We start from the raw sequence: 26,868 nt of genomic DNA, 5'->3' as shown, positions 1-26,868 counted from the left end.
CGGTTTTGGCGCGAAGCCAACTCGCGGGAGTATTTTGAGTAAGTCGACCATCGGTTGGTTGACGCCGCTATAACCTAATAGATTCCACAAAATTGAATTTTCACCAATTTGTCTTTACCAAAGCCATTATACTAGAGCAATAACGTCGAAAATTCTCTTATACAATAAATTCGTGCTTGAAACCATGGGGTTTTGAAGCAACTCGTTGATTTGTGTTTGTTTTGTTGTGAAATGTGGGCCGCTTTTGTGTTGTGAAACTTTGTGGTTCAATCCAACGGATGTAACTTTTAAAATGTAAGTACCTTAATACTACTGCTAGGGCAGATTTTTCGTTTATCAGTCAAAGTGCGAATATGCTCCATTCGCACTCTACACAGCTTGGAAGAACGCATGATTATTTAATTTTTTAAATTATTGAAATCTACTCGGATATGCCATTTTTTTTGCCATTATGATTCATACAAGATTCAAAAAAAACATGTTATTTTAAATGTTACAGCAATTACTTGCTGGTGTTAAGAATTTGTAGCGACGAGGAAAGTAACGTCAAAACGGCGTTGGAGATTATAATAATTATCTTGAGTATTATGGAATGAGATTTCATTATTATATATTTTCAGATTAAAATATTGCTAATTTTAATTATTATTGTATTAGCAGGATTATTATTGTGTTTCCAGATTAAAATGTTGCCAATTATAAGCGAAGCGATGTTACTAGGGCTTAACGAGGCAAAGGCAGTCAGAACAATGGAACTAAAAATTATAAACTGTATTGTAACAAAACTACACAAAAATAAAAAAGCGAAATTGAATCCATAGTTACAAATAATTTTATTGACCTTAGCTTGGCTGTCAAATATTGAGGTGTTCAAGCCATAGAGCCACACGGACCTCCATTGGTTCAGGCTCACCGAGCATGTCGAAAAAGTCGACTCAAATAATGAACACAATATAACCTCAACTTAACCCAGATTACTTCCCCTAGACGATCATTAAATCATCAAAATCAATTTTGGTTTCGCAGAACAAGTAAAGGAAAAAAAAATAATCAGAAAATACGTCACATAAAAATAAATATTTTTTTTAACGACTACAAACTTATTTGCAGTTGGTAAACTAATCGCGACATATGTCGAGGTATGCCGACAATTTCGTTTTTCAAAGACGTCCTTAGAGATGTAAAAATGTTACCTAATTAATAAAGATATTTTTGAATACCTTTGTTAATTTACGACAGTTTAAACGGAACCCTCGGTACGCGAGTCCGACTCGTTGACTGGCTTTTTTTAGGTTGCTGGTGGCTGTGTTGTTAATAAGTGCGACAGCAGTTTACGGTCAGACGGGGAAATGCGACCAGACACCGGTGGAGGCCAAGGTCCTCACTCCTAGCGATAATGAAAACTCTCCCTTCACTATGAATATCAAAACCAAAATAGAGACTGACAACACGAACTACGGAATGTTTTTGCCGGACCAAACTTATGTTTGTAAGTTGTTTTCCATTATACATTTGCGACTGAACTATAATATAATTAGTATTGATTGACAAGAATGTGCCTACGATATAAGATTGTCTACCTCTTTGGAATACGTTTATGCGCCTGCCAAAAATGTTATACCGACCGGTGTTTGATGTAGTTTGCTAGATTATTTCGGCAGGCGTTTCTCTATTCATCACGGTGATTGAGATTTTCTACCTCTTTGGAATATACTTATGCACCTACGAAAAATGTTACACCGACCAGTGTTCGATGTAGTTTGCTACATTTATTCAGCAGGCGTTTCTCTATTCATCATGGTGATTGATTTCTTTGTAATCTCACCTCTCTCCAAAGACTATATTTTGTTTTTTTAGTGATATTAGAAACCAAAGACAACACACGTCCGTTCAGAGAGTTTATGATAACCGTAGAGGACCCGGAGGTGGACAATGACATTAACTTTGAGCACAGTAAAGTGGACGTGGGGACGCTGAAGACTTTGGATGAAGACTTCAAGTCAAGATATAGCGAGCGATGCTACAGTTCAGTGGAGAACAAGGATAATTCTGACAAACGGCGTATTGAGGTACCTAATAAGCTGCTTTATGAAAATAGAGTTAGGTATTTAAGTAGATGATGTTGTCAAGCAGTGGTATAACACAGACATCAAAAAAGAAGGCGGTTATCAATTTGGCCCCTATGTATATAATATTACATACGTATGTATGTATATATAGAATAGAATAGAAATTGTTTATTAATAAACTTCTAATTAGAATATCAATTGTTTGTGTGTATGTTTTTACAAGAGACGTTAAAGTGAGAGAAGAATTAGGGCCCTATCTCACTAGGACGCCATGGTTGCACAACCACGGTCGCGCGGACCTCACCTGGTGTCTTGCTGGTTGCGCAACCAACAAGACTCTGCCGGGTAAGACGAAGCCGAGTAAGCAGCCAAGATGGCAATCCCCGATTTGTAACGTCACATGAAGTTCGGCAAGCGAATGATTTCAGTACTTTGATGTTTATTTGACAGTTTATTGGTTCCGGCGAAGAAATCGAAGTTCGGCGTTTGAAGCCGAAATCCGATGGAACTTTCAGTTGATGCCTAGGTGTCACTGTATAAGTTAGGTCACCACCGTCGTGCCACCATGGTGTCCTGTTTTGTTTGTTGTAGGATCATTATCTAAAAGAACATTTATTGAAACACTTATTGAAAGTCGAAATCGTACTGTTTTAGTTCCATTCTAAGAGACATAATTTATTTATTTAAGGAAAACCAACAAAAATACAGAAAGTAGACAACAATCATAACAGTTGAAAACTAATTACAGGTACACTATCTGGAGAGCGTATTTATTATGCTGTCAAATTAATGAAGCTACATTCAAGCCCAAACAAAATCTTTTTCCAGATGCACTGGGTGTCTCCAAAGCAAAGCGAGGATGGACAAAAGATAAGGTTCCGAGCCATGGTCGCTGAAAACAAGGAGGTGTGGTATACTGGGGACGCACTGACCTTCACACTGGAGAAGAACAACGCAATCCCTGAGGGAACCCCGCCTGCCAAACCCGTAGAGATCTGTAAGCTATGCAGCGAAGCACGTTACGAGGTAAAATAAAATAATTCTATAATTAAAATAAAAATCTTTCTCATAAAAAACGAACAAAACATTTCCGAAATTTTGTTCAACAAAACAAGATTTATTAATTTTTAAATTTGAATTTCGAACTTTTTTATTTATAATTTAAAACATATGACACTGACATTTATTTTTTATTCCAATAATCTTTACGAAACATAAACTTGCGGAGTGTTTCGACTTATTCTATGTATGTTTAATACACTTCTCATGAAAAAGAAATAAAAACATTTCCGAAATTTTGTTCAACAAAACACGAGATTTATATAATTTTTAAATTTGAATTTCGAACATTAATATTTATAATTTAAAACCACCATGAACTGACATTTATTTTTTATTCCAATAATCATTACGAAACATAAACTTGCGAAGTGTTTCGACTTATTCTATGTATGTTCAATACACTTCTCATGAAAAAAAAAACAAAATCATTTCCGAATTTTTGTACAACAAAACACGAGATTTATATGATTTTTAAATTTGAATTTCGAACATTAATATTTATAATTTAAAACCAGTGACTATGAACTGACATTTATTTTTTATTCCAATAATCTTTACGAAACATAATATTATATTTCCGAAGTGTTTCAAGTTTTTTGATGAGAAGTGTTTTATACACTTGGCTTTATAGAGATAAAGGGTATACGTATAGCTTTAAAAAACTCAAAACATCACGCTTTTCTCGCGCATTTCATTCATTCGATGTATTTTAAGTGACCTACATATAGAGATTTATCTTTTTGCCTTCAGCACTCCCCATTTGTCCGGCCGAATCTACAATAAATCACGTCAAAACAAAAGACTTAAAAGTTTAAAAGTATAAGTAGGTACGTTAGTTAGGCAGCTAGAGAGTAGTAGAGTGATTTGTAGAGAGCAAATTGAAACCTCCTTGCAATAGTGCGTACATTTCATTTCTGTATTCTAAATGTAAACAAGAACTTGCTGTATTATTAACGCTGTTTCTTGTTCTTTAGTCAGAACAATAACAAGCTCAACAATTTAATCTTATTAAACAATAGCTCCACTGTTTAATTTATCGCCATACTGCCTCTGACTTGGCTTTATGGCTGGCACGGGTCAATAACCGGGACCGCCATCTTACCTGCACTTTATATCACGAAGTAAAGTGATTTATAAAAATAGGAAAGTAATCAAGGGTGTATGGACGCGGAGGTCTGTGTTGCTCTAAGGTATGGACCCTAGTCTAGTTCCTATCCATTAGCGTGGCTAATTATTGGTCAGCAAAAATTTAAAATCGATCGCCATCGACACGCAAATAAGACCTAGATGGCATACGTATAGCGGATTCAGTGTAAAACGTAAATAAATTTGTCTTATTCTCATTTATCATTATTTCTAAGGCTTCATTTTATTTGTGAAAATTCAGAAATTCATAAAAAAATCACTTTTTCACACTTGGGCATGTAAAAGTGCGCTATGCAAACAATTTAATGTCAAATAGCAATATTGGTTTCTTAGATGAATTGCTTCGATGTGGGCATTTTAACTCACAAGGTCGTTAAATAACCTACCTATGTGCTTTTACACGTGACTAAAAAAATCTAAAGTTATATTATGATTCCTTCGCTTATTGGCCTGACGGCCAATTATGGAGCACCGATCTCACGATCCCAAAGTGTTGGTTTCATTCCTGGTGGGATACGTCAAACAAAAATAACACTGTTAATGTCCCCAGTATCATCCACCGTCTTGTCAACATCAAGATTAATTTCAATACAAGAAAAATACCGTCGACACCTCCGGTGGATTGAGAGGAGGCCTGTGCCCAGCAGTGGAACGTATACCTATGTATAGGCTGTTTATGTTATATACGTCGACAAGTTCATCCTTGAGAATTACGTAAAATAAATGAAATATTATTTTGATTTTTGAGAGGTTTCAACTGTTCATCGTAACTGACAGCGTTACGAAATATGCCTAAGCAATTGTCTCGGTTATGTTTTATGCAGAAACGCTCGATTACAGGTCATATTCAACGGAAAATGGTCCAGGGGTACCCACAACCTTCACTTCCCTTCGAAACCTGACGATATCAAATACAGCCACATGATTGGAGCATCACACGACTTCACTTACACCCTGTGGGAGCAAGGAGTCAAAGCCAGTGACGGTCTCAGACAACTGGCCGAGGAAGCCAACATCAGCAAGCTTGAGAGGGATGTCATTTTGAACGTACGTACATACACAGTTACGTTACTTATTCTTTGTATCTACTACATGTGTAAGGCCTGGCTTTCGCCTTCAACTCGCGTGCGAAAATATATCTCATCTTGCTATACAAATTTTGATGTGATACGTTATATGGGTATGGATTTATACAGATACAGGGTATATACCTAACGAACGTCTATACCTAATGGACGTCGTAACGAATACTGAGAGGGATGATTAAGACCATGATTCTGAGTTGATACCGGTTTTATGCCCTTTGCATCAAATAGTGACCTGCATATCGACAGTAGCCGCTGAGCCAGGAAAACGCCTGGAATGAAGACCCAGAGCAAAAACGCCGAGAAAAAGCAGAGGTCTAAGACGATGAGTCGATGACTGAATATAAGTCCTTCCCTTAAAAGTAAGATGAAACCGTGCTTCAGAATGCGCGTTAAACCGTTCGTCCTAGGCTACTAGTCCAAACTCTTTCACCAACCCGCACAGGAGTAGCGTGGTGGATGCTCCATACTCCCTCTGGTTAATTAAATAACTATTTGAATACTTCTTCTTATCATGTGGGTTGTGAGGTGGAATACCAGCCTAATCAAGCCTGATGTCAGAGTTATGATTGAGCCGCCAAAGGCCCCTGACATGGCTCATGAATACTAATTACTTTATACATTTCATTGCAGATGTCCGAAACTGGTGGCACAAGGACATTAATAAGAGGCAAGATGCATCAACACCCTCACATGTCGGAACCTTCCTACGCTCTTTTCCGGGTAGACAGGATTCACCACCTGTTCTCCATAGCCGTAGCATTAAAGCCCTCACCAGATTGGTTTCTTGGCACGTCCAGATTTGAACTGTGCACTGAAGAAGGCTGGTTGGAGAGCCATCAATTACCAATGTATCCATATGATGCAGGGACCAGGGATGGTATATCTTATGATGTGAGTATTAAGTACAAAATTGAAGAGTGGAATTGGTTGCCGTGTTGAAGACTTGTGGCTCTGCCCACACCGCTAGGGTCTCCATGAGACCAGGTAAATGTGTGAATATTACACCACCCCAGAGTCTCCATACAAAAATCTTAGTCTTACGGCGTGCCGCTAACGCGTTAGTGCGAGCGAGACAGATAATCCGCACGCGCTTACGGCGTCCGAGGCTTACGGTTATTTAGACTATAGCATAGAATAAGGAATAATAATACTTATAGAACGGCAACTCTCCGCTCCCCACCAGCATAGTTTAGACTTGAATGGTGTCAGACGTCACACACACAGATGCGTGTATAGGATAATATCAATGTGTAGTGTCTGTGTAAAACGAGGTTTGTTGTATGAAGTGTCCGGGGTGTCACTATAATGTGACCCAAAACGAGTGAGTATAGAGTTACCATTCTGTACGCCGTATTACCTATTCTTTATTATATGGTATTATGAAGGTTGCGGGAACAAAGGCGCCATTCTACCACCATAAAGCAAAAACTAGCTTATAGGTAAAATGTATCTTCCTTATAGAGATAAAAAATCGTCATTCGGATTAACTTTCTTAGTTGTAGGCGAAAAATTTCAAGCACTTACCTACTTTCTCACACAACTCATACCCAACTTTTAGATTTAACGTGTTTATGTCTAGTTAACGAAAACTTTCAAGGACAATCCAGACCATGATTCTCAGATGATATTAAGTGGAATTTTCCATCGCAAAAGTTTGATATGAAAATAACTAAAAAAACACCCTAATATTTTCACGATTTTTCCGACAGGAATTTCCACTTGATATAAACTCAGAATCAAGTCTGAATGATCTCCCTTAAAAAGTATTTAGCTAACAACAAATAAACCCAAAAAAAAAGATATTGACTCAGCATCATGAGCTAAATCATCCCCTCAGTTTACGTTACGACGTCACTAACACCCTGAATGTTAACAAAACGCAGAAGTAACTCACGTTGCAGTTTCGCACGTGTTACATCTTCATAAGTATCTTAAGAACTCTTTAAGTACTTATGAAAAAGTCGTATCGGCGGCACCACCGAGTTCTCATTACAGCCGCGGGAGCATAGCTGGTGGGACCGAAATATGCACAAAACGGTCATATTAATATGGGCTTCAAACTGCGCAACCATAACTAGAGCTTGTGTTCCTACGCAATGTAGAGCGGGTAAATCAATGTAGCGGTCCAGCCAGATGTGTCAGGGCTCAAACTGGATGACAGCGGCAGCGGCGCGCGGCCGCTGTTCCGTTCTCGATGCCAGCGGCCAAATCGCGCGGTGTTGCGGCGGTATGGAGTTGTGTCTCAAATGAACGCGATGTCGAAACGGCGACAACACATTTTCGATTGTAGTTCTTTTGTTTCGTACGATTTATTATGGGCAAAAGAAGATCTAAATCCCTATAATGAACAAAGAAAACAACAGGCGAGTTACAAACGCAGAGACACCGCTCGACTAGAGCGCACCGCTCGTACCCCGCTCGCCGCGCCGCTGCCATCGAGAACACTTCAGTATAAGTCTTAGCATTTGAACGCGCCGCTCCCCGCACCGCTGCCGCCGCCGCGCCGCTGCCGCTGTCATCCAGTTTGAGGGCTCATAGCTCGGCCTCTTCACTCGCCGACATGTGGACTCTTATAATTTAATGCTGAGGGCATATCTCCCTTGTTTCTGTGATCTGTGGTCGGCGCTGTATTGTGCCTGTACCGTTACATAAAATACGTACAAATTGCATTTTGTTATTTCTTCACAACTTGAATAAAGTTGCTTTATACTTTCTTTCGTTTTGTTACCGCTAACTCTAACTGAATCCTTATAAAGCTCTTCTCCAAGTTCTAAAGCTCAAAGTGAAACGCTGTATAAAAAGAAACAAAAGATCGTATTATACATCGTACCAAACATTTAACCTGTTTTGTTGCGACATAACTTAGGTATTATTCAGCATGTTTATGTAATAGACTAATTTTCAACTAGTCAAATCAGTTACTTTATAATAAACGTCAAAACGCACACTGTGATGTCATAGAAAAACGTGATAAAACGTCGACTTATTGTTACGTTTTTCTTGATTTTATAAATAAATTACTTAAATAGAAAATATTTTTCGTTAGTTTTAGATCGTTAGTTAGTTTCGTCGTCTGTTTTTCCGAGTCGTTATAATCTAGGAGTCTTCAAGGCTAGAGTGAAGAAGCTTTCGCTCAGCAATTTAGAGATGATGGGGAAGCAGCAGCAGTCGAATGTTTGCTGTTTAGGTTCCCAACCACTGGTGGTCTGTAAGAGCTAAAAAGTGGTCCGTGAAAAAGTCAAAGGATAATGGGCGAAACTTGTCCAAGAACCTCCACTGACTATAATTCTGAAATCATCCCCTTTAAAATGATTTACATTATGACATAAATTATTTATGTAGACTTAGGTATTCAGTAACAAACCTTGAGTAGATTTTTGTCCACCAATGTTCGTATTTTATTACATAGCCAGGACAAACCATTTTCTGGAATCCGTGATGGCTCTGTTAGTTCCTTCTTTTTTTTGGCGTGACTTATTGTAGATTTGCCGCAGATGGCATTAACTACTTGGCCCTGTTAGTAAAACGCATGAATTACATTGTATTCTAAACCACTCAAATCGACTTTATGCGTTCTTCTTATCGTGTGGGCTATGAGGTGGATTACCAACCTCATGAACCCTGGTGTCACGGTTACTATTGAGCCGCCAAAGACTATTGGTCAATGCGGTGATATTTGTTGTTTTTCTAGATGGTACAGCGAATATACCAATTAAGGTCGGTGATAGGAAGCTAGGTACCACCGCCCGCTTGCTAACTCGATTTTGTCACTGACCCGGAGGCGGTGCTTCCCTACGATCATTCGAGCGAAGTCTGTCTACTCATTACACAGGTATTTGTCTTAAAAAAATCCTACACAGATAGAAATAGAAATAGAAATGTTTTATTGCGACCATGTGTTCGTACAAATTGTGGTGTTATAAAAATACAGAAGTAAGTATTATAGTATCAACATGGACCCGGTAAGGGCACTGCAACTGGTAGAGAGGACAACATACTTAATTATTAGTCACCGATACAACTTGTATTTATTATACTTACTTACTTACTTTAAAAAAATACTTAGTAGTTATTTTTAATCTAAGTACGATAAATAAAAAATATCCCTTATATTTCTATTATTCTATATGGGCGGCTCATCCTCTTAAAAAATCCCGGTTCCTTGTAAGTTTTTATTTTAATTTCAAGGAATATTATAAGTCGGTACAGTATTTATAATAATCGTTCAGATTTTTTTTTTTTAATAAACATAAACAGCTTATTATACGTCCCACTGCTGGGCACGGCCTCCCCTCAATCAACTATGTCCTATTTCAGCCAATTGTTGACCTAACTTGTCGAGTGAAAGCCCTCAGATCGGGTGAGAGCACCTCCCATTTGTCCGGCCAAGTGATTTATGCCACCTGAGGCCTACACTAAGTCACGTCAAAAAAGTAAAAAAATATTCACCCCCTGTCCGTAACCGTTATTTCATTTTGAGATCGATTACAAGGTGTTACCCTGTTTGAATAGATCCATTTGTGCAATTGTTAAGTGTATTATTTGGCCTTCCTCGACCCACTGTCTGAAACACAAGACACTGCGCACCGATATGGTTGACGCTCCGCTAAGGCAAAAGGTGTGTAAGACTGCGTTTCCATTGACGCGGAGCTGTGCGGAGACGAGCGGAGATGTGCAGGAATCGACCAATCACCGTAAGGGAGAGAATGACAGAGCGTCTTCGTTTTTCGCTCTCTGGAGCGCTGTGATTGGTCAAATCGTCTCCGCTCGGAGATGGGCGGAGAACATCTCCGCGTCAGTGGAAACCCAGCCTTTTGCGCTGATGCCTAACACACGGTGCGCTACTACAAAACCCGTGTCGTGTGTTCCGTTTTTCCCTTTTATAGACTCAAATCCTAATAACCACGTCGGAATAAAAAAGAAACTAGAATATTGCACGTTACCTGGGCAAAACGCTATCGCTAAAACCGAATAGAAAACGGAATTTAGACCCATGTCAGGATTTTCAGTTCAAACTGCTTTTTACCTGTTTTCTAGAGGTTTCTAAAAATCATTAATCCCGACGACCCTATTACTCTAGCCTTAGAGGCAGCCAATCAGCTCGCGACACCAAACACTTCAGGACCCCGATACCGACCCCGCCGGCGTGGTCAACGATTTCCCTCATTCAGCGCTTATCGCTATCGACCCGCCATGTTTCCTCTTAGACGACGCCCTGAGCCGACGCTCGCGCCCAACTGAGCACCCTCAGGCCTGTTGTCTTAAACGTTGTATCGGGTGAGAGCCTTCAGCGCTCCCCATTTGTCCGGCCAAGTAGTTAATGCCATCTGCGGCAAATCTACAATAAGACACGTCAAAAAAGAAATCTAAAAATCATCTCCTCTCTCTATCCATCCAGTTTTAATTACGGGGTCCGCGTGTATTTCTAACCTGACGCATGGTAATGACAGGGAATCAGTTTTACACAAGCGATTGCCAGTTTGCACACAAAACGCGAGTTTCCAACTAGTCAAATCAGTTACTTTTTACTAAACGTCAAAACACGAAATTACTATGGAATCTGTATGAAAAAGCACACTGTGAGCGGAGATGTTCAGGAATCGACCACCGTGAGGGAGAGAATGACAGAGCGTCATTTGACAAAGCGAAACGTGTATTATAACGGATTTCTTGATTAAAATTCATAAATAGAAAAAGAAAAATGATTTTCGTTATGTTTAGATCTTTCTTTATTTAGTAATCAGAATTTCATAATTTATCTTGAACCTAGTGCGGTCACGAGTACTAATATGTATACACTTTGAAACCATGTCACGTTAACTTTTTTGACAAATTATATCGTCACACACACACACCATCAGCCATACGACACCCACTGCTGGGCATAGGCCTCCCCCAAGGATCTCCACGACGATCGATCCTGCGCTGCCCGCAACCAGCGGCTTCCCGCGACCTTCACCAGATCGTCGGTCCACCTTGTAGCGGGCCTACCCACTGAGCGTCGTCCGACACGTGGTCGCCATTCTAGAACCTTTCCGCCCCATCGGCCATCGGTTCTCCTCGAAATTATATCGTAAGTCTCACTAAATTTCAAATACGATAGTGCGACAGGGTTCTAAAGTGGGTAAGTACACGATATTAGTCATGACTGTACACGACCATTGTGCCCTCGCCAATAGGCTAGTTTTCCACTGGTCAAATTAGGTACTTTTTACTAAACGTCAGGACACGAAATTACTATGGAGTTTGTATGAAAAACACAATGTGACATCATACATAAACAACCTATATACGTCCCACTGCTGGGCACAGACCTCCCCTCAATCAACCGGAGGGGATATGGAGCATACTCCACCACGCTGCTCCACTGCGGGTTGGTGAAGGTGTTTTTACGGCTAATAGACGGGACCAACAGCTTAACGTGCTCTCTGAACCACGGAATCATCTTACCTTTTCAGACATTCAGGTGATTCAAGCCTGAAAAGTCCTTACCAAACAAAGGACAGTCTCACAAAGTGATTTGAACCATGTCCCCATCGGGAAACGAACCCGGACCTCCAGATCGAGAGCCTGACGCTCTAACCACTAGACCACAGAGGCTGTCTGAATTACGTTTTTCTTAATTAAAATTCATAAACAAGTTAAATAGAAAAACATACATGTTTCTCCTTCGTTTTAGATCTATATTTATTCAGTAATCATACTAAATAATGACAGATTTAAAACTAACGAAATACGGTTTCTTATTTCTAATTAACTTATTTATGAATTTTAATCCAGAAAACGTAATAATAAGTCCGACAATTTATCATGTTTTTCTATGACGTCAGTGTGCTTTTCAATTCAATTCAATTTTTGAAGTATGGCTTCTGTCATTTTTGACAATTCTGCCAGTGTCCAGGTTGAGAACTACACGAGATTTTCGGTATACAGCCAAATGGTCGGTAGTTTGAGCTAAAACAAACAACAAAACAGCACATACCATCACCACATTCGCAGTGTGCTTTTCCATAGTAATTTCGTGTTTTGACGTTTAGTAAAATGTAACTGATTTGACTAGTTGGAAACTACCTATTCAAATATTTGGAAATAGTCCTATAGTGTCGTATGGTTTAATCTACCTACTGAGATTACCATAGCATGGCGGCGAGCGAATGACAACGAAATCTTTACTATTCTAGACTGATTTTTGTTTTCTAGCACTCACTCGTGTAAAGAGAAAATTAAATCGATAAAATGCGACTCGGTCGGCACTTGAACCCGCACCTCTTGTCAAGCCGGGACGAGCCTGTTAACCAATACACCACCGGGTCGTCATCCTGTCCATGCGAATTTTTTCGATCTATGTCGTCATTAAGCAGGCGCCAGAATACTGAGTGCCAATAAAAAAAAATCGATTTAATTTCCTTTTTATTGTACACATTATTAAAAAAAAAACCTATTTGGACGCAGCTAATGGCCCCGATTCCCGCAGACACCTCCTAATTTTACTTTAAGTTATACCTGTCATTGTCGTATCCACAGAAAAGGAAAGGTACGGATGATTGACAGCTCTTAATTTTAGGAAGAATGAGTAAATGAATGAATAACCCTGGCGAATCAAAAGGTATCTCGCGGGTATGCAAACCGTTTGACGTTTGCTGTCAACTTAATTCTGTCGGGTTATTGGCCAATGTAAAATTTTTAGACGTGCTTGTTTTAGATTTGTGCTTAAAATTGACGTGTGTTCCATAAATTTTATGCGTGTCGATTACCCGTCCCTTTCCTTTTCGGCCGATAAGAAAATGACAAATATAACTTAAAATAAAATTAGATGGTATTTACAGGAATTAGCACCATTATATACCTAATAAATGTTTTTTTTTTCAGTCTATAACAACAATGACGCAACCAGCAGACAATGTAGAGAGAGTGGCGGTGGGGTCCTTCGACAAAGCTTCTCCGTTCTACCAGATGAACCTCAATGATTTGAAACCTTTCGCCATCCTAGAAGTGAGGAGGCTCGATGTTTACCCATTAGTGGGCGTGGATTGTGAGGATAATGGAGAAGGTATTGTAACTTGCTTTTCTGGCTGGACCCTTGTCATCATTAGGTTCATCATATACATCTTAGGACTTGTGGCTGCAAGTTGACCATGAGTACTTGTGGCTCTACCCAGCCCGTTACGGATTACGGGCGTGAGTTTATTTATATTTTTAGACGTGGCTTATTGTGACACATCATCTAATTTTATTTTAAGTTACACCTGTCATTTTCTTATCCACTGAAAAAGAAAGGGACGGTTAATCGACAGCCATAAAATTTATGGAACACACGTCAATTTTAGACAGAAATCTAAAACAACCCTCTAAAAATTTTACATCGGCCAAGAACCCGACATAATTAAGTTGACAGCACACGTACCTATTTGATTCGCCCGGGTTATTCATTCATTCCATCATTCGTTTTAAAATTAAAGAGTTGACAATCATCTCTCCCTTTACTTTTTGTCGGATAAGAAAATGACAGGTCCTAAGTTAAAGTATAATTACGAGGTGTCTGCAGGAATCGGAGTCAGTATGTTGGTGTGTTTTACGCTGTTTATCTTCACAGGCGTGCCGTTAAAACCGACGGAGGGATTTTGTTTTTTTCCTTTTCGGCGGATAAGAAAATGATAGCTAACTTAAAATAAAATTAGATGGTGTATACAGGTATCAGCACCATTAACTACTTAAAGTCACTGGTACCGGACTTGTACTAACGAGTTATAATTTACCTTACGCGCAGTTTTCACTAACACAGTTGGCTCGACCATTAAAGACGGTGATACGGCTTCACTATCCATCACGTTGGCCTAACAGAAAGCTCGGTGAGGTGTGGGTACTTGGTTCATTTTGCGATGGAAGTACATTTGACTACTCCAATTGGGATATAGTCGCAAGCTTATTTCCAATATTGTAGCTAAGCAATAATTGTATTTTATTTCAGAACCGAAGCGTAAACGTATTAAAGGAAGTGGTCGTAAATACAACAGAGGGAAAGGGACGGCTGATGAAGAAGAAGAGAAACATGAGGATGTCGAGTAAGTTAAGTGTTATGTTCTTCACTTTGACAATACAATTATATTTCAAAAGTAAACGAAAACCTTCGTGACCAGCGCTGCCAGATTTTTTTTGCCAAATCGGGATTTTTGGAACTTTTTGAGTGAAAAAAGCGGGATTCATTCATCAAAAGCGGGACATAGTAAAAAAAAACGTATATAATATTTATCTTTTAATTTGACTTCAAATTACGTTTACGTGACAATAGATAGCAAAAATATCCTTAGAAAATGTATTTTAATAAAAATATGATATTTTTAATCAAATTTCCTATCCTACCTATCGTTAAATAATTGAGTCTTATTCGTCTTCTGGACTGAGTCTGTCCCGCGCGGGACATTATGATCTAAAAATCGGGACGTCCCGCCAAAATCGGGACATCTGGCAATGCTGTTACGGGCTCATTTTGTTTATATTTTTTAATCTAATTTGGTGGTCTGAAGAGGCCACATTGGAGCAACTTAACCAAATATTTTCTAGGTTAAAAATATTAATTTTACACCATAAACAAATAGTGTCAAAAAGCTGTTTTGCTTTTTTAGATGATTTGCTTCGATGGTCCGTTTAGAACCCCATGTCGCAAGGCGTTATTAGATATGGCCGAGGAGAATAAATTACAAGGAACACAATCAAATTTAAATGCATAAATTAGGTTACATACTTACACTTTGAATCGCCATTTTTTACATAACGAACGTCTAATCCGCCTAAATCTACTGCAGCTTCTCACAACCCGTATAGCCGGGGAAACGAAACTGCAAGATAACCTTGGCAGACAGAAATGAGTTGTGTGGGTATGTGTTATTAACAATATAGTATTGTTTATTGTTATTCATCCATACCCCCTCCGGTTGATTGAGGGGAGGCCTGTGCCCAGCAGTGGGACGTATATAGGCAGTTTATGTTATTGTTATTATTTATTCGAGATTAGGTCGATCGATTGTTTTCTATCTAACAGTACCTACTTATTTAATTTATATTTTGTATTCCGTTCTTCAGGGAAGAAAACGATGAACCCTTATTAGCTGAGTCGAAAACTAGAGATGGATGTACCGGTGAATGGAGTCGGTGGTCTACCTGCATAGCTGACGACAGGATATGCGGCGCCGGGACTCAAACCCGGACCCGCTACATACCAATAGACACTAGCGATCAACCTGGATACGTACGTTTGATTATTTTATATTGTATTATTTTATAGCCTCCGTGGTCTAGTGGTTAGAGCGTTAGGCTCACGATCTGGAAGTCCGGGTTCGATTCCCTATGGGGACATTGTCGAAATCACTTTGTGAGACTGTCCTTTGTTTGGTAAGAAGTTTACAGGCTTGAATCACCTGATTGTCTGAAAAAAAAGTTGATTCCGTGCTTCGGAGGGCACGTTAAGCCGTGGGTCCCGGCTATTAGCCGTAAAAATACTTCCACCAATCCGCAGCGGTTACCCCCTCCGGTTGATTGAGGGGAGGCCTGTGCCCAGCAGTGGGACGTATAATAGGCTATTTATTATGTTACGTTACTTCTTATTATACTCTTTACTGTAAACTACCTGCACGCTATGATGGCCGTTTTGACGTTTGTCCCGCTCATCAAGTTTCGTATTAATTTATAACTTTATTGACAGAGCGAATTGCTGTATTAGCTTGCCGCTACTTCCTTCACCAGTTAAGAATTTATCCTCATAAATTAACGAGGAAACATGTATTAAGAAAAGATGTATTTACTTATTTACTACACATCATCTCAGGCCCTTACATCTTTATCAGATGATTCAAACAGCGTTCCTGTGGCAGCTTTTAAAATGGCTGTAAAGTCCAATGCGAGAGCGACAGTAGCGGCCGCACGACAGTCATTGTAGTTGAGGGTTATTTACAACACAAGCATTGTCATTATCATGACGGGAGGATGCTCTGTCAGTTTAACAAAATGATACTTGGAAATTTTTACCCGACTGCGACAAATAAAAAGGAGGGTTACATGTTTAACCGCTATGTATGTATGGAGTCTGATTACCACGGCATACGACCACGGCTATCACCTAAACATCACTATTCGGAATTTCAGAGAAATATTATTTTTTTGATTCATACTTTTTATAGAGTAATTTTTCCGTAGTAGGGGTATAGGTTTTTTTAAACTTATATTTTTATTGGTGTTCCTGTAACTTTTTCAATTGTAGCCCCTAGGAAACTGTTTCCGTGAATTGATAACGTGTCAGGGTAAAAAATACCGTCTATTTTTCCGTTACGTTTGATATTTGATTGAAAACCCGGTATTTTTGGGTATGTAGACGATAGCACAGTGACGGAGAAATACAATACATGTCCAATCCTCGAGCAAGCACCAGGGATGTCAGTGTTCTCAGAGAGGATCTTGTGAATCTGACCCTTAAGTAAGTCCGTCTCAGACTGGGGTGACAACCGCCTGGTTGGATTCAACGCTTCCGAGAACCTGACATGCCAGTTCATCGCAAAACGGAGTCCATTCCTCCTGACTCCTACTTTCCGGAGGGCATCCGTACCAATGACCGAGCCTTCGAGCGCTTGGGTCTGGACCTAACTGTCAACCAAAACATTGACCGCTACATCGAGTAAGAAACTTACTTAGAAACTTAGGCATCATTTTAAGGTCAGAAGATACTTCACCTCAAAGCAGTAAACAGCACAAGTTCGTTCTTGTATAGAGTACTGCTGTCACCTTTGGCAAGGCTTTACCAGCTCAATTGGCCGCTCTCGTTTCGGTGGAGCGACAAGCAATAAAGCTCATAGACAATGACTCGTTAGTTGAGACTCGACTTCAAAGTCCAGACCACAGACGAAGGTTAGCTTGTCTGTCGCATGTCGGTCTTTCATAGGATACACTTGGGTGAGTGTTTTATACGATACACTTCACAAGTTAATTCCACCCACTGTGTCCCATCTACGGACAACTAGGCGTCAGCGGGCATGCGTGTCCTTACGGCGTAGGCAAACGTTGTTCCTTTTTGATGCGAACAGCGAAGGTCTGGAACTGCCTGCCATCATCTGTTTTCCAACTTGTTATAATCTGGTAGTCACAAGCCTAGAGTGAATAGGCATTTGCTAGGTCACTTACCATCAGGTGAGATTGTGTAGGTCAAACGCGAGCCTTATACTATTAAAAAATAATCCAAACAAAGTTACAGTAGTTTATGGTAAGTTTTTTGGCGGGAACGGGAACGGGACGATTGCTTTCTTCATTGAATAATCTAAACTATTAATAATTGAGTTAGTAGGAAAACATTCGCGATAGTGTTATCATATCGGAATATTCAATAAACAAGGTGTACCTATCTATTTTCGCTTAGTGTCAACAAGCCGCTTTATAACTCAAAAGTTTATGCGGACTTTTGAGTTATTTCGTTTGGGGTTCGGAGTAGGAATCTGCACCGAGAGTGGGGGCTTAGGTTTCATCATTCATCGTCATCACCTTTCATAATTTCATTATTTATCATCAAGAAAAAAAATACTTAAGACTTGGCTTGGGCATAGTACCCTTTGCCTTGCCCTTCGGGGAAAACCAAAACAAAAAAAGTTTATGTTGATTATAATAATGCAAAAACTTAAAATATTCGTCTATTTGGTTACAGGAGTCAGAGGTTCTACAAGTGAAGCCGCTAGAAAATTGCCAGAAAGATCAACAAATTCAACAATGTTTTGTGAATTGCTATTAATAAAGTACCTAGTACTCCAATATACTAAGTTAAGTCTGTTTAATTAAATGTATAGAAATAGATTCAGCTTGTTTTACTTTTTACACTTTGTAAACAGTTGCTGGCTAGCTATCACGCCATAAGATAAACCTACCTACCTACTCGGTATGCGAAATTGTTCCGTAAATAAAGAAAACATCTAAAACTTACGCATTCTACAAAAAAATAGCAGTTAGGAACCTACCTACCCCCCTAGGTAGCCTATTTGCCAAAATGAAGAAACAACGAAATAACGCAACAAAATTCTTTAAGCTAAGGCTTAAAAAAAACTTTGCTAAATGACAATGGGCACTTTTGTATGAAACTTGGTCCAAGAACCTCCACTGATAAGACTTATATGTAATGAAAGCTTATGCTTTCCCTATGATTCTGGCAAAGTCCTATCAGATTCTGTCCCGGGGTTCTTTTTTTACGGCCATGTTTGTCCTGAGTGTACAGTAGTGGACTGCAAAATCACCTCAGGATTTGTTGTCGATAAACTATTTAACTAAGGCTACTTATATACATAATTATATATCATAATGTATATCAATTTTAAAGGGGAAGGTTATCAGAATCTGAAACACAAATAAAAAAATGCATTAAGTAAGTATGTAAACGACTTTTAGCCAACTCACGTCCGTAGCACCATTTTTCTCAGCAGCTACGTACGAGTTTCGCGCCTTCCAACCTTTCCAAAGAAGCCCAATCATTTTTTCCTTCTTCTGATATTGCATTCTTAACCTGACAAGACTAAGTGACAACAACAAGAAATAAAATAGATACCATTCCGATAGAGGCCGCGTAAGCTATGGACCTATTGCAAGATAACGTACTCAAAGGCTAGTCATTATAATCCAACAGACGTAACATGATTAGAATGCAGGAGGACGCAAATGTAGTATGTTTTCTTTCACCACAATCTTGTTTTATTAATCCAGGCTTATATCTTGTCTTATAAACAATGCCGAATGGTACAACAAACGTATCGTAAACGTAAGGTTGCCTGGTAGTAATTGCTACCTTGGCAATAAAGCCGCCTTTTGCACCAGTTATTGCCTGAACTTGTTTAATGTGTTTCTTTTGTATACAATAGAGTCATTGTATTGCATCTTGATTAGAATGACTTATTTCTTGTTTCTCTCGTACTAAGCTGTATAGTTGTATAGTTGTATTGCTGTTAGTGTTAAAGAGACACATATTTCGTCTCTTTCGCATAAGGCGATGTACTACATTTCCGTCCCGCCGCATTCTAATCATGTTACGTCTGTTGGATTATAATGACTAGCCTTTGAGTACGTTATCTTGCAATAGGTCCATAGCTTACGCGGCCTCTATCGGAATGGTATCTATTTTTTTTTTTTCTTTGTTGTCACTTGTCAGGTTAAGAATGTAATATCAGAAGAAGGAAAAAATGATTGGGCTTCTTTGGAAAGGTTGGAAGGCGCGAAACTCGTACGTAGCTGCTGAGAAAAATGGTGCTACGGACGTGAGTTGGCTAAAAGTCGTTTACATAATGCATTTTTTTTTATTTGTGTTTCTGATTCTGATAACCTTTCCCTTTAAAATTGATATACATTATGATATATAATTATGTATATAGACTAAGTTAAATAGTTTTTCGACAACAAATCCTGAGGTGATTTTGCAGTCCACTACTGTACACTCAGGACAAACATGGCCGTAAAAAAACCCTAGGACAGTGTTTGATAGAACTTTGCCAGAATCATAGGACAAGTATAAGCTATCATTACATGCAAGTCTCACCAGTGGAGGTTCTTGGACCAAGTTCCAAGTTGCTGATAAACTTATATGCAATACCGTAATGACTTGCTAATGATGACGATTTCTTGCAATAGGCAATAGCTTAGCCGGTCTCTATCGGAGAGGTGTTTATTTATTTTTCTTGTTATTATCACTCAGATCAAATTCCGGAAGCAATATAAAAAAAATCGGTAAGATACTTTTGGAAGGGGTAAAAGGCATGAAACTTGAACTTAGCTACCGAGAAACAATGGCGCTGCAGATATAAATTGACTATAATTCGCTTACAAAAAGATTTTTTTTTGTTTTTTTTTATGTTTCGGATTCTGGAAAAGATCCTCTTTAAAATGATATACAATATGATACATAATTATTTATGTAGACTTTGTTATCCAGCAACAAATCTTGAGCCGATTTTAGCTCCCACTGTATTTTATCACATTTTTAGCCAGGACAAACATGGCCGTAAAAAAAGAACCCCGGGACAGAATCTGATAGAACTTTGCCAGATTCATAGGGAAAGCATAAGCTTTCATTACATATAAGTCTCATCAGTGGAGGTTCTTGGACCAGATTCGCCCATTCTCCTTTATTTTATAGAATGTAGTCGCGTCGGGGAACAGGCGGGATTCGAGAAGAAATCCTGTCTTCTTGTTTTTGCGCGAAAAAACAACCGGTTTCAAAGTTTTGCGGGTGGCGGGAACGCGGACCGGCGACGGGGGGAGGGGCGTGTCAACATTGTTCTGTTGTTGGTCGAGTATGAATATAGGAGCGGGCCGCGCATGCTCCGAGCGAGCAACGGCCGCGCGCCCACCGCGACTTGTTGAGTACTCGCCGACTTCACTTCTCTGCCTGCCTGCCTTCACTCGCTCAGTCTCTCAGCGGACGATGCACCGTCTGGTCGTATCTGTTCGCGCTCTCGAATCTTTTAAAGTTGATACATCTTTTACGATATGTAATTTACCGAAACCTCTTGCGCTTAAAAACCGTGTCGATAATTATTAATTAGTGTTTAATTGTAAATTTTAGCTTCTAATTGTAAATATAACGTAATTTCGTAGTTTAAAAGTTAGTGTAACTTAATAGGATTAGGCGGTCTACCTGCACGCTCGTCCCACGACAAGTCGCGCGGTTACCTTTGTCGAACAATTTTAACATGGATGTGCATTTCAAATGTGACAGTGTGTGATAGAACATTTTGAGTGTAAAAGGCATGTGAATTATCTGGATTGGACATAAACTTTCAAACATGGTGGGCTTCTTCCGGCGCGGCTTTCGTCGCTTTATCTTGGCCATGACGATGTGGTACCTGATCCACGAAAGTGCACCGCAGACGTCGCTCAACAGAGGTATGTAAAAACTTGTTACCTGTGTTTGCACGCGCAGGCACTGCGAGCCGCGCCGCGCCTCGTTGCCGGGGCTCTCGGCGTCGCACCCGCACCTTTGCATCGTCTTCGTGCTTTGTTCTATTGTGCCTTTTGTTTGCTACTAGGAACACGCTCCGAAGAAATGGGAATTCTCGTGTACGTGATGCGCCGCTCCTACAACGTCTTAACCGCCGCCGCCGCTCGTTTTCCTGCGCTTGATTCTGCCGGCTTTTATTTATCTATAGTGTATTTATTTCTGTGTAATTGTAATTGGCACCTACTTATTTTCTCACCGTGCACTTTCTGGGTATGGCCGCAAAGTTGGAAAAGAAGGGGTCATTCTTCTTTCAAAATGTCCAACTTTCTTTTAGTAGTTTACGGGGCGCCCGGGCTCCTAATCTTGTACCTATTTGAACGCGCCGTGTTCGTTATTCTCTGGCCACTTGGACAAGCCGGATCTAGTAATTTCGTCCGTTACCGTACCTACTATCATGTCGAGGAGATAAGTGTTGATTTCCTGTTTCTATACATTTTATGTGACTACCTTTCCCAGGCGTCGATATCGTGTAAATATGATAAAATGATAACGCTGTACTGTACCGAGTATGAACGCGTCATCGATTTGATATGTCAACGATAGGTAGGTAATGCGGTATAAAAATAGAAGTACGTAATCAAATAAAAATGTCTGTAATTATTTGTAAAATTTCGTCGAACAAAGATGTCGGAAATTGTTCGGAAAGTCAAATTGTGATAAGTAGGTAAGTAATATTAGTCATTCATAGGTTACCTTAATTATGTATTACTATTAAACCTTCTAGGGGTTGTAGGTAAGTAGATATGGTAGGCATGCAGGTAGGCAGTAAGTTCCTGAGAGCAAAATTGGGTGACTTTTTAAATACATTATTAGGTATTAGGGTAAGCCTACCTAACAGATACCTACCTAGATTAATTTTCCTTGACTTTAGGTGGGTTTGCCATGCCGACTCCGGACTAGACGAGATAAAATACTAAAATAGTATAAAAACTAAAAAGTTGTAGATAGGTAGTAAAAATAAATAGGGGTAGGTACCTACCTATCTACTTGTCGCCTTCAAACATAAAACAACGTAGGTAGGTAAGCATTTTTAAAAAAATATTTTCAGAGGAGGAGGAGGAGGGGGGGATTTTCTTCAACAAAACCTCTAATTCTTTCAATAAAAATTCCAGGAAAAAAATTTAGATCACATTTTTTATCTGGATTAAAACTACCTTGTCTATTGCGTGGTATTGATAATAAAAATCTCATCTCAATGTGAATTATCGAAAAGAAGCTTACCTATAGTATTCCCTAATATGGCGATGTTATGTAGGTACCTACTGATTTCTAGTCAAGAAAATTGAAAATTAACTTTAAAATAATTACTACAAACCTACTGTCTTAAGTAGTATCAAGGGACACGGGAGTGCCTCCGCGAAGAAGATCTGCTTTTTACTTAAAAGGAATCATGCTATTTATAGAGTACGCCTACTCTACCTAATCCACCTTACTTCGTGTTAATAAAAGTAGGCTGATTAAATACAAAAAAGAAAAAAACAACAACAGCCTTAAATATTTAATTAGGTTTTAAAATCAATAACGATTATTCTAAACAAAGAGACTAATTATAAAATAAACTTAAATTATAAATAACGCTAATTAAACATAAAATTGAAACAAAAATTCTACTATCCTGTTTTGAGAGCGAATGAAAACATAGTACAGATTCAGCTGCTTGTCTTCCCGGGCATGTCGTAAAATCCGACAGAGATTGTGTCCCTTTAACATGATGGGCAGTTGTTATGGGCGATAGGCTGAGCCCGGTGACTAGGTTCATCATTTCCATCTTCGACTTCGTATCAACAGTGGCTGTAAGTTGTCGCGATGATTAATCGTGGCTCTGCCACCTCGTTAGGGATCACGAGCTTTTTTTTTTTTTTTTTTTTTTTGACGTGACTTATTGTAGATTTGCCGCAGATGGCATTAACTACTTGGCCGGACAAATGGGGAGCGCTGAAGGCTCTCACCCGGTACAACGTTTAAGACAACAGGCCTGAGGGTGCCCAGTTGGGCGCGAACCTCGGCTCAGGGCGTCGTCTGAGAGGAAAAATATTTGAAAGAATTAATCGACCCTAGTGGGTCGATAGCGATAAGCGCTGAATGAGGGAAATCGTCGACCACGCCGGCGGGGTCGGTATCGGGGTCCTGAAGTGTTTGGTGTCGCGAGCTGATTGGCTGCCTCTATGGCTAGGGTAATCGGGTCGTCGGGATCGTATATTACGTCCTTCGGACGCCGATACTTTTCAGTACCGTCCCTAAGCGGGATGTAATCGGAAGCCGCGGATCACGAGCGTGAAGTTAATTTAATATGTAAAACAGAAAAAAAAGGTTGGTTTATTATATGCGCATATTCATGTCAAACTAAGGCACCCCGAGTCATTGCCGGCGCAAAGATGCCCATCAAATTAACCGCGTTTCCACACTGTTTTTTTTTTTGCGAAATGCGACAAACCGGATATTAAAACTATAAAGAAAAGACAAAATAAAAAATATCTTTTCGTAGGTATCTATCGAGAATTCGTGTGCGTAGGTCAATATTATGAAATCAATGACGAATCGTCGTGAATCACCATACAATTATCATTATTACCACCTACTACCAAGAATCGTCGTTTCTAAAACCGTAAAGTAGGTAGGTACCATGAGGATCGATAGATGAATATTAAAAAAATGATACTATTGAAAATCGGTTAACTATTGCCCCACTGCTGGGCACAGACCTGTCTGGAGCGTACTCTTCTCCAACTTCAACTACTACGGTAATGAACGGCTTTCGTGGTCCAGTCAAGCATTGGGCTCCCGAACCGGAAGTCCCGGTTCGAATCCCGGTGTGGACATATCACAAAAAATTTATGAGCCCTGGTTTGGTTAGGACATTGCAGGCTGATCACCGGTCTGTCTGACAGTAAGATGATCCGTGCTTCGCAAGGCACGTTCAGACGTTGGTCCCGGTTACTACTTAGTAAGTTCGTAGTCGTTATAATATATGAGTCATCTCAGGGCCTTTGGCGGCTTAATAATAACCCTGACACTAGGGTTGATGAGGTTGGGAATCCAACTCACAGCCCACGCGGTGGAAGAGATTATAGTAATAGCTACAGTAGAAAAGTAGTAGGTGCCTATTCCGACTATAGTAGTACAGTAGTAGTTACTACTACTACTACAGTAGTACATCAGAAGGAATAGTAGGTTAGTAGGTACTACTATAGTACCCCTACCCCTACTATTACTATAGTAGGCTCTATTTAATAAACAGCACGAAGTAGTACTGTTCGTACTTACAAACTACTTTTTCTTTAATTCGACAAATTCGGGCAAAATATGATTAGACCAAAATATAGGTCTATTTTGAAATAATATCCATTTAAGTTTTCCCATAAAGGTCATAAACGATTTGTATGGAAAACATTCCAACTTAAAAGCACGCTTAATAAGCAGGTTTATTGCAATAAAAACTTGCAATTAAGGCCATGACTTCTCAAATCCCGCTCGTAATAATAACATTTTAGGAACCGATAAAATAAAATGGTAATGACTTTTAGTTTTAATTTGCTGATGGTCGATTATAAGAACCTACATCTACAGAATCTCGTAATAATATGCCTTTTTCACTTTAAAATACGTAGGTATTGCAATTTGAAGTAATTTTACAACAAAGACAGCTATTACAAGTGATTCGGTTCGAAAAAATCTAAATGTAATTATGTATTTTTGTTAACGAATTTGTTACTTATTAAAAATATAGCATTCTACAAGCTGTTCATCTTCGTTAATCTGGACAGGGTTGAAAGGAAACAGACAGACTTGTCTAGACCGAGAAAAAAATATAAACAGCCTATATTCATCCCACTGCTGGGCACAGTTCTCCCCTTAATCAACCGGAGAGGGTATGTAGCATGCTCCACCATGCTGCTCCGCTGCGGGTTGGTGGATGTATTTTAACAGCTGGACTAACGGCTTAACAGTTTTTCGGACAATCAGGTGTTTAATATACTAGGTACTTACTTAAAATTTTGTGCTCCGCAAGGCAAACATGAAGAACCTATAATGTGGACACTGTCATCTGTATTTATATTACTCATGTTTAAGCAAATAAATTATCTTTATCTTTTTTTTTTAAGCATGCACTCTCAAAACAAAGAACAGACTCGCAAAGTGAATCGACAATGTCCCTATCGGGAATCTAACGTGAGCCTGATGCTCTAACCACTAAACCACGGAGGCTTTTGTGAGAAAAATACATGGAGATCATAGACAGACATAATTACAAAATCACTGACTAATGAACAATCAAATTACGAATAGAAACTGAAATCCCCGAACTTAATAGAATAAAAACGAGCCAACTTAAAACAAAGTAAACTGAAAAGAGTTGTCCCAGTATTCGAGTTTCGGTTTTTACCAGTTTCTTCTAAGAAAAACGTTTTGAAAGCAACGAGAACTATTTCCAAAATAGTTTTTTATCCGATCGTCCCAATTCTACAAAGTTTCTCTCAGGCTGTTGTCGTGACCATCCGCGCGCAACCCGGAACAGCCACACAAAAAACGGTAAAAAATCAAGAAGGGCTTTTTAAGTCCCCCGAGAGCTAACCGTGATAGGGTTAACACCGATAACCTTCGTATTCTTTCCGAAATTAAGAAAATGATTCGCAATTATCTTTCCGGAAGCAAAACGAACGATAAGCAAAGGATTACAAAGGGTCGACGTGTTTGATCCCTCAGTTACGCGCTTTGAAAGAGTTTATATAAAATAATATGTTTCAAACAGCGGAAAGTTACTCGAATCCAGCGTAAATATTTTATCGTGGTTTAATTTGTTACCCTGCACTTATATATGTCTTTTTATCACATCTATATGTTGTCTGCACGAACATAAAGTAGCTTAGACTTAGTATAGTCAACTGTACGTTGCCTATGTAATGCTGGAGTCGGCGCGTCGGCATCATGGAAGTAAGTCGAGGTCAAGGAATAGCCGATAAAAAATGCAATAACCTCAATTTGCGAAGACTTACAATATTATAAATAGCATATTTTCCCTCCCATTATGATAAATATTTCGTTAAAATGCAATCTATTAGAATAGGCGCGCACTAAAAAAAAGCAGCGGCATAATGTCGCACTGTAATACTGTACCAGTTTTAAATTGTATTGCGCGCACTTGACGGCAGAGCCACCGCAGCGGCGCAGTATTACAGTGCGACATTATGCCGCTGTTCTTTTCTGCCGCGCGGCGAAAAACTCGTAGTGCGCGCCTGGCCTTAGTAAATCTATTGACTGGCATAGTTTGACACTAGTTCGTAAATTCATTTTTAATTGAAATAGTTTGAGAATTACTCAGTCCGTAAGTAATTAGTTGAAGGAGCGTGAAAAGACCAAGGTTCTGGTTAAATCCTGAAGACTGCGCCAACTGTTTAATCCAAACCTCGGACAATAGCTCTTCGTGCGGACTATGGGTGAAACTTTAGCTTTCCAATAAGTAGGTGTAATAAAGTAGGAGTTGGTTAAGTTT

The 26,868-nt window shown here is 39.3% G+C and overlaps 2 protein-coding genes across 2 annotated transcripts in view; both read left to right on the top strand.

Moving 5' to 3' along the window:
• Positions 1 to 48: 48 nt before the first annotated feature.
• On the top strand, positions 49 to 18,193 carry LOC126380324 (spondin-2-like). The gene is made up of 10 exons (XM_050029666.1): positions 49 to 294; positions 1,293 to 1,489; positions 1,858 to 2,069; positions 2,898 to 3,095; positions 5,118 to 5,324; positions 5,996 to 6,256; positions 13,235 to 13,415; positions 14,334 to 14,427; positions 15,446 to 15,611; positions 18,048 to 18,193. Coding segments are annotated over exons 1-10 (1,602 nt in total). The 5' UTR covers positions 49 to 292; the 3' UTR covers positions 18,132 to 18,193.
• A 2,593-nt stretch (positions 18,194 to 20,786) lies between these two features.
• The window catches only part of LOC126380287 (DE-cadherin), a 260,390-nt gene continuing 254,308 nt past the window's right edge, over positions 20,787 to 26,868 (top strand). The window contains exon 1 of the mRNA XM_050029587.1: positions 20,787 to 21,262. Coding sequence (XP_049885544.1) covers positions 21,163 to 21,262 — 100 coding nt within the window. The 5' untranslated portion in view covers positions 20,787 to 21,162. The remainder of the gene's footprint in view (positions 21,263 to 26,868) is intronic.

This window comes from Pectinophora gossypiella, chromosome Z (assembly GCF_024362695.1).
Source record: "Pectinophora gossypiella chromosome Z, ilPecGoss1.1, whole genome shotgun sequence".
NCBI lineage: Eukaryota > Metazoa > Arthropoda > Insecta > Lepidoptera > Gelechiidae > Pectinophora > Pectinophora gossypiella.
This window is presented reverse-complemented; position numbering and strand designations above follow the sequence as displayed.

Coding starts and splice junctions, on each gene's coding strand:
- LOC126380324 (XM_050029666.1), top strand. Junction 5,325..5,995: donor AGAGGGATGTCATTTTGAAC/GTACGTACATAC, acceptor ATTTCATTGCAG/ATGTCCGAAACTGGTGGCAC. Junction 15,612..18,047: donor CTAGCGATCAACCTGGATAC/GTACGTTTGATT, acceptor ATTTGGTTACAG/GAGTCAGAGGTTCTACAAGT.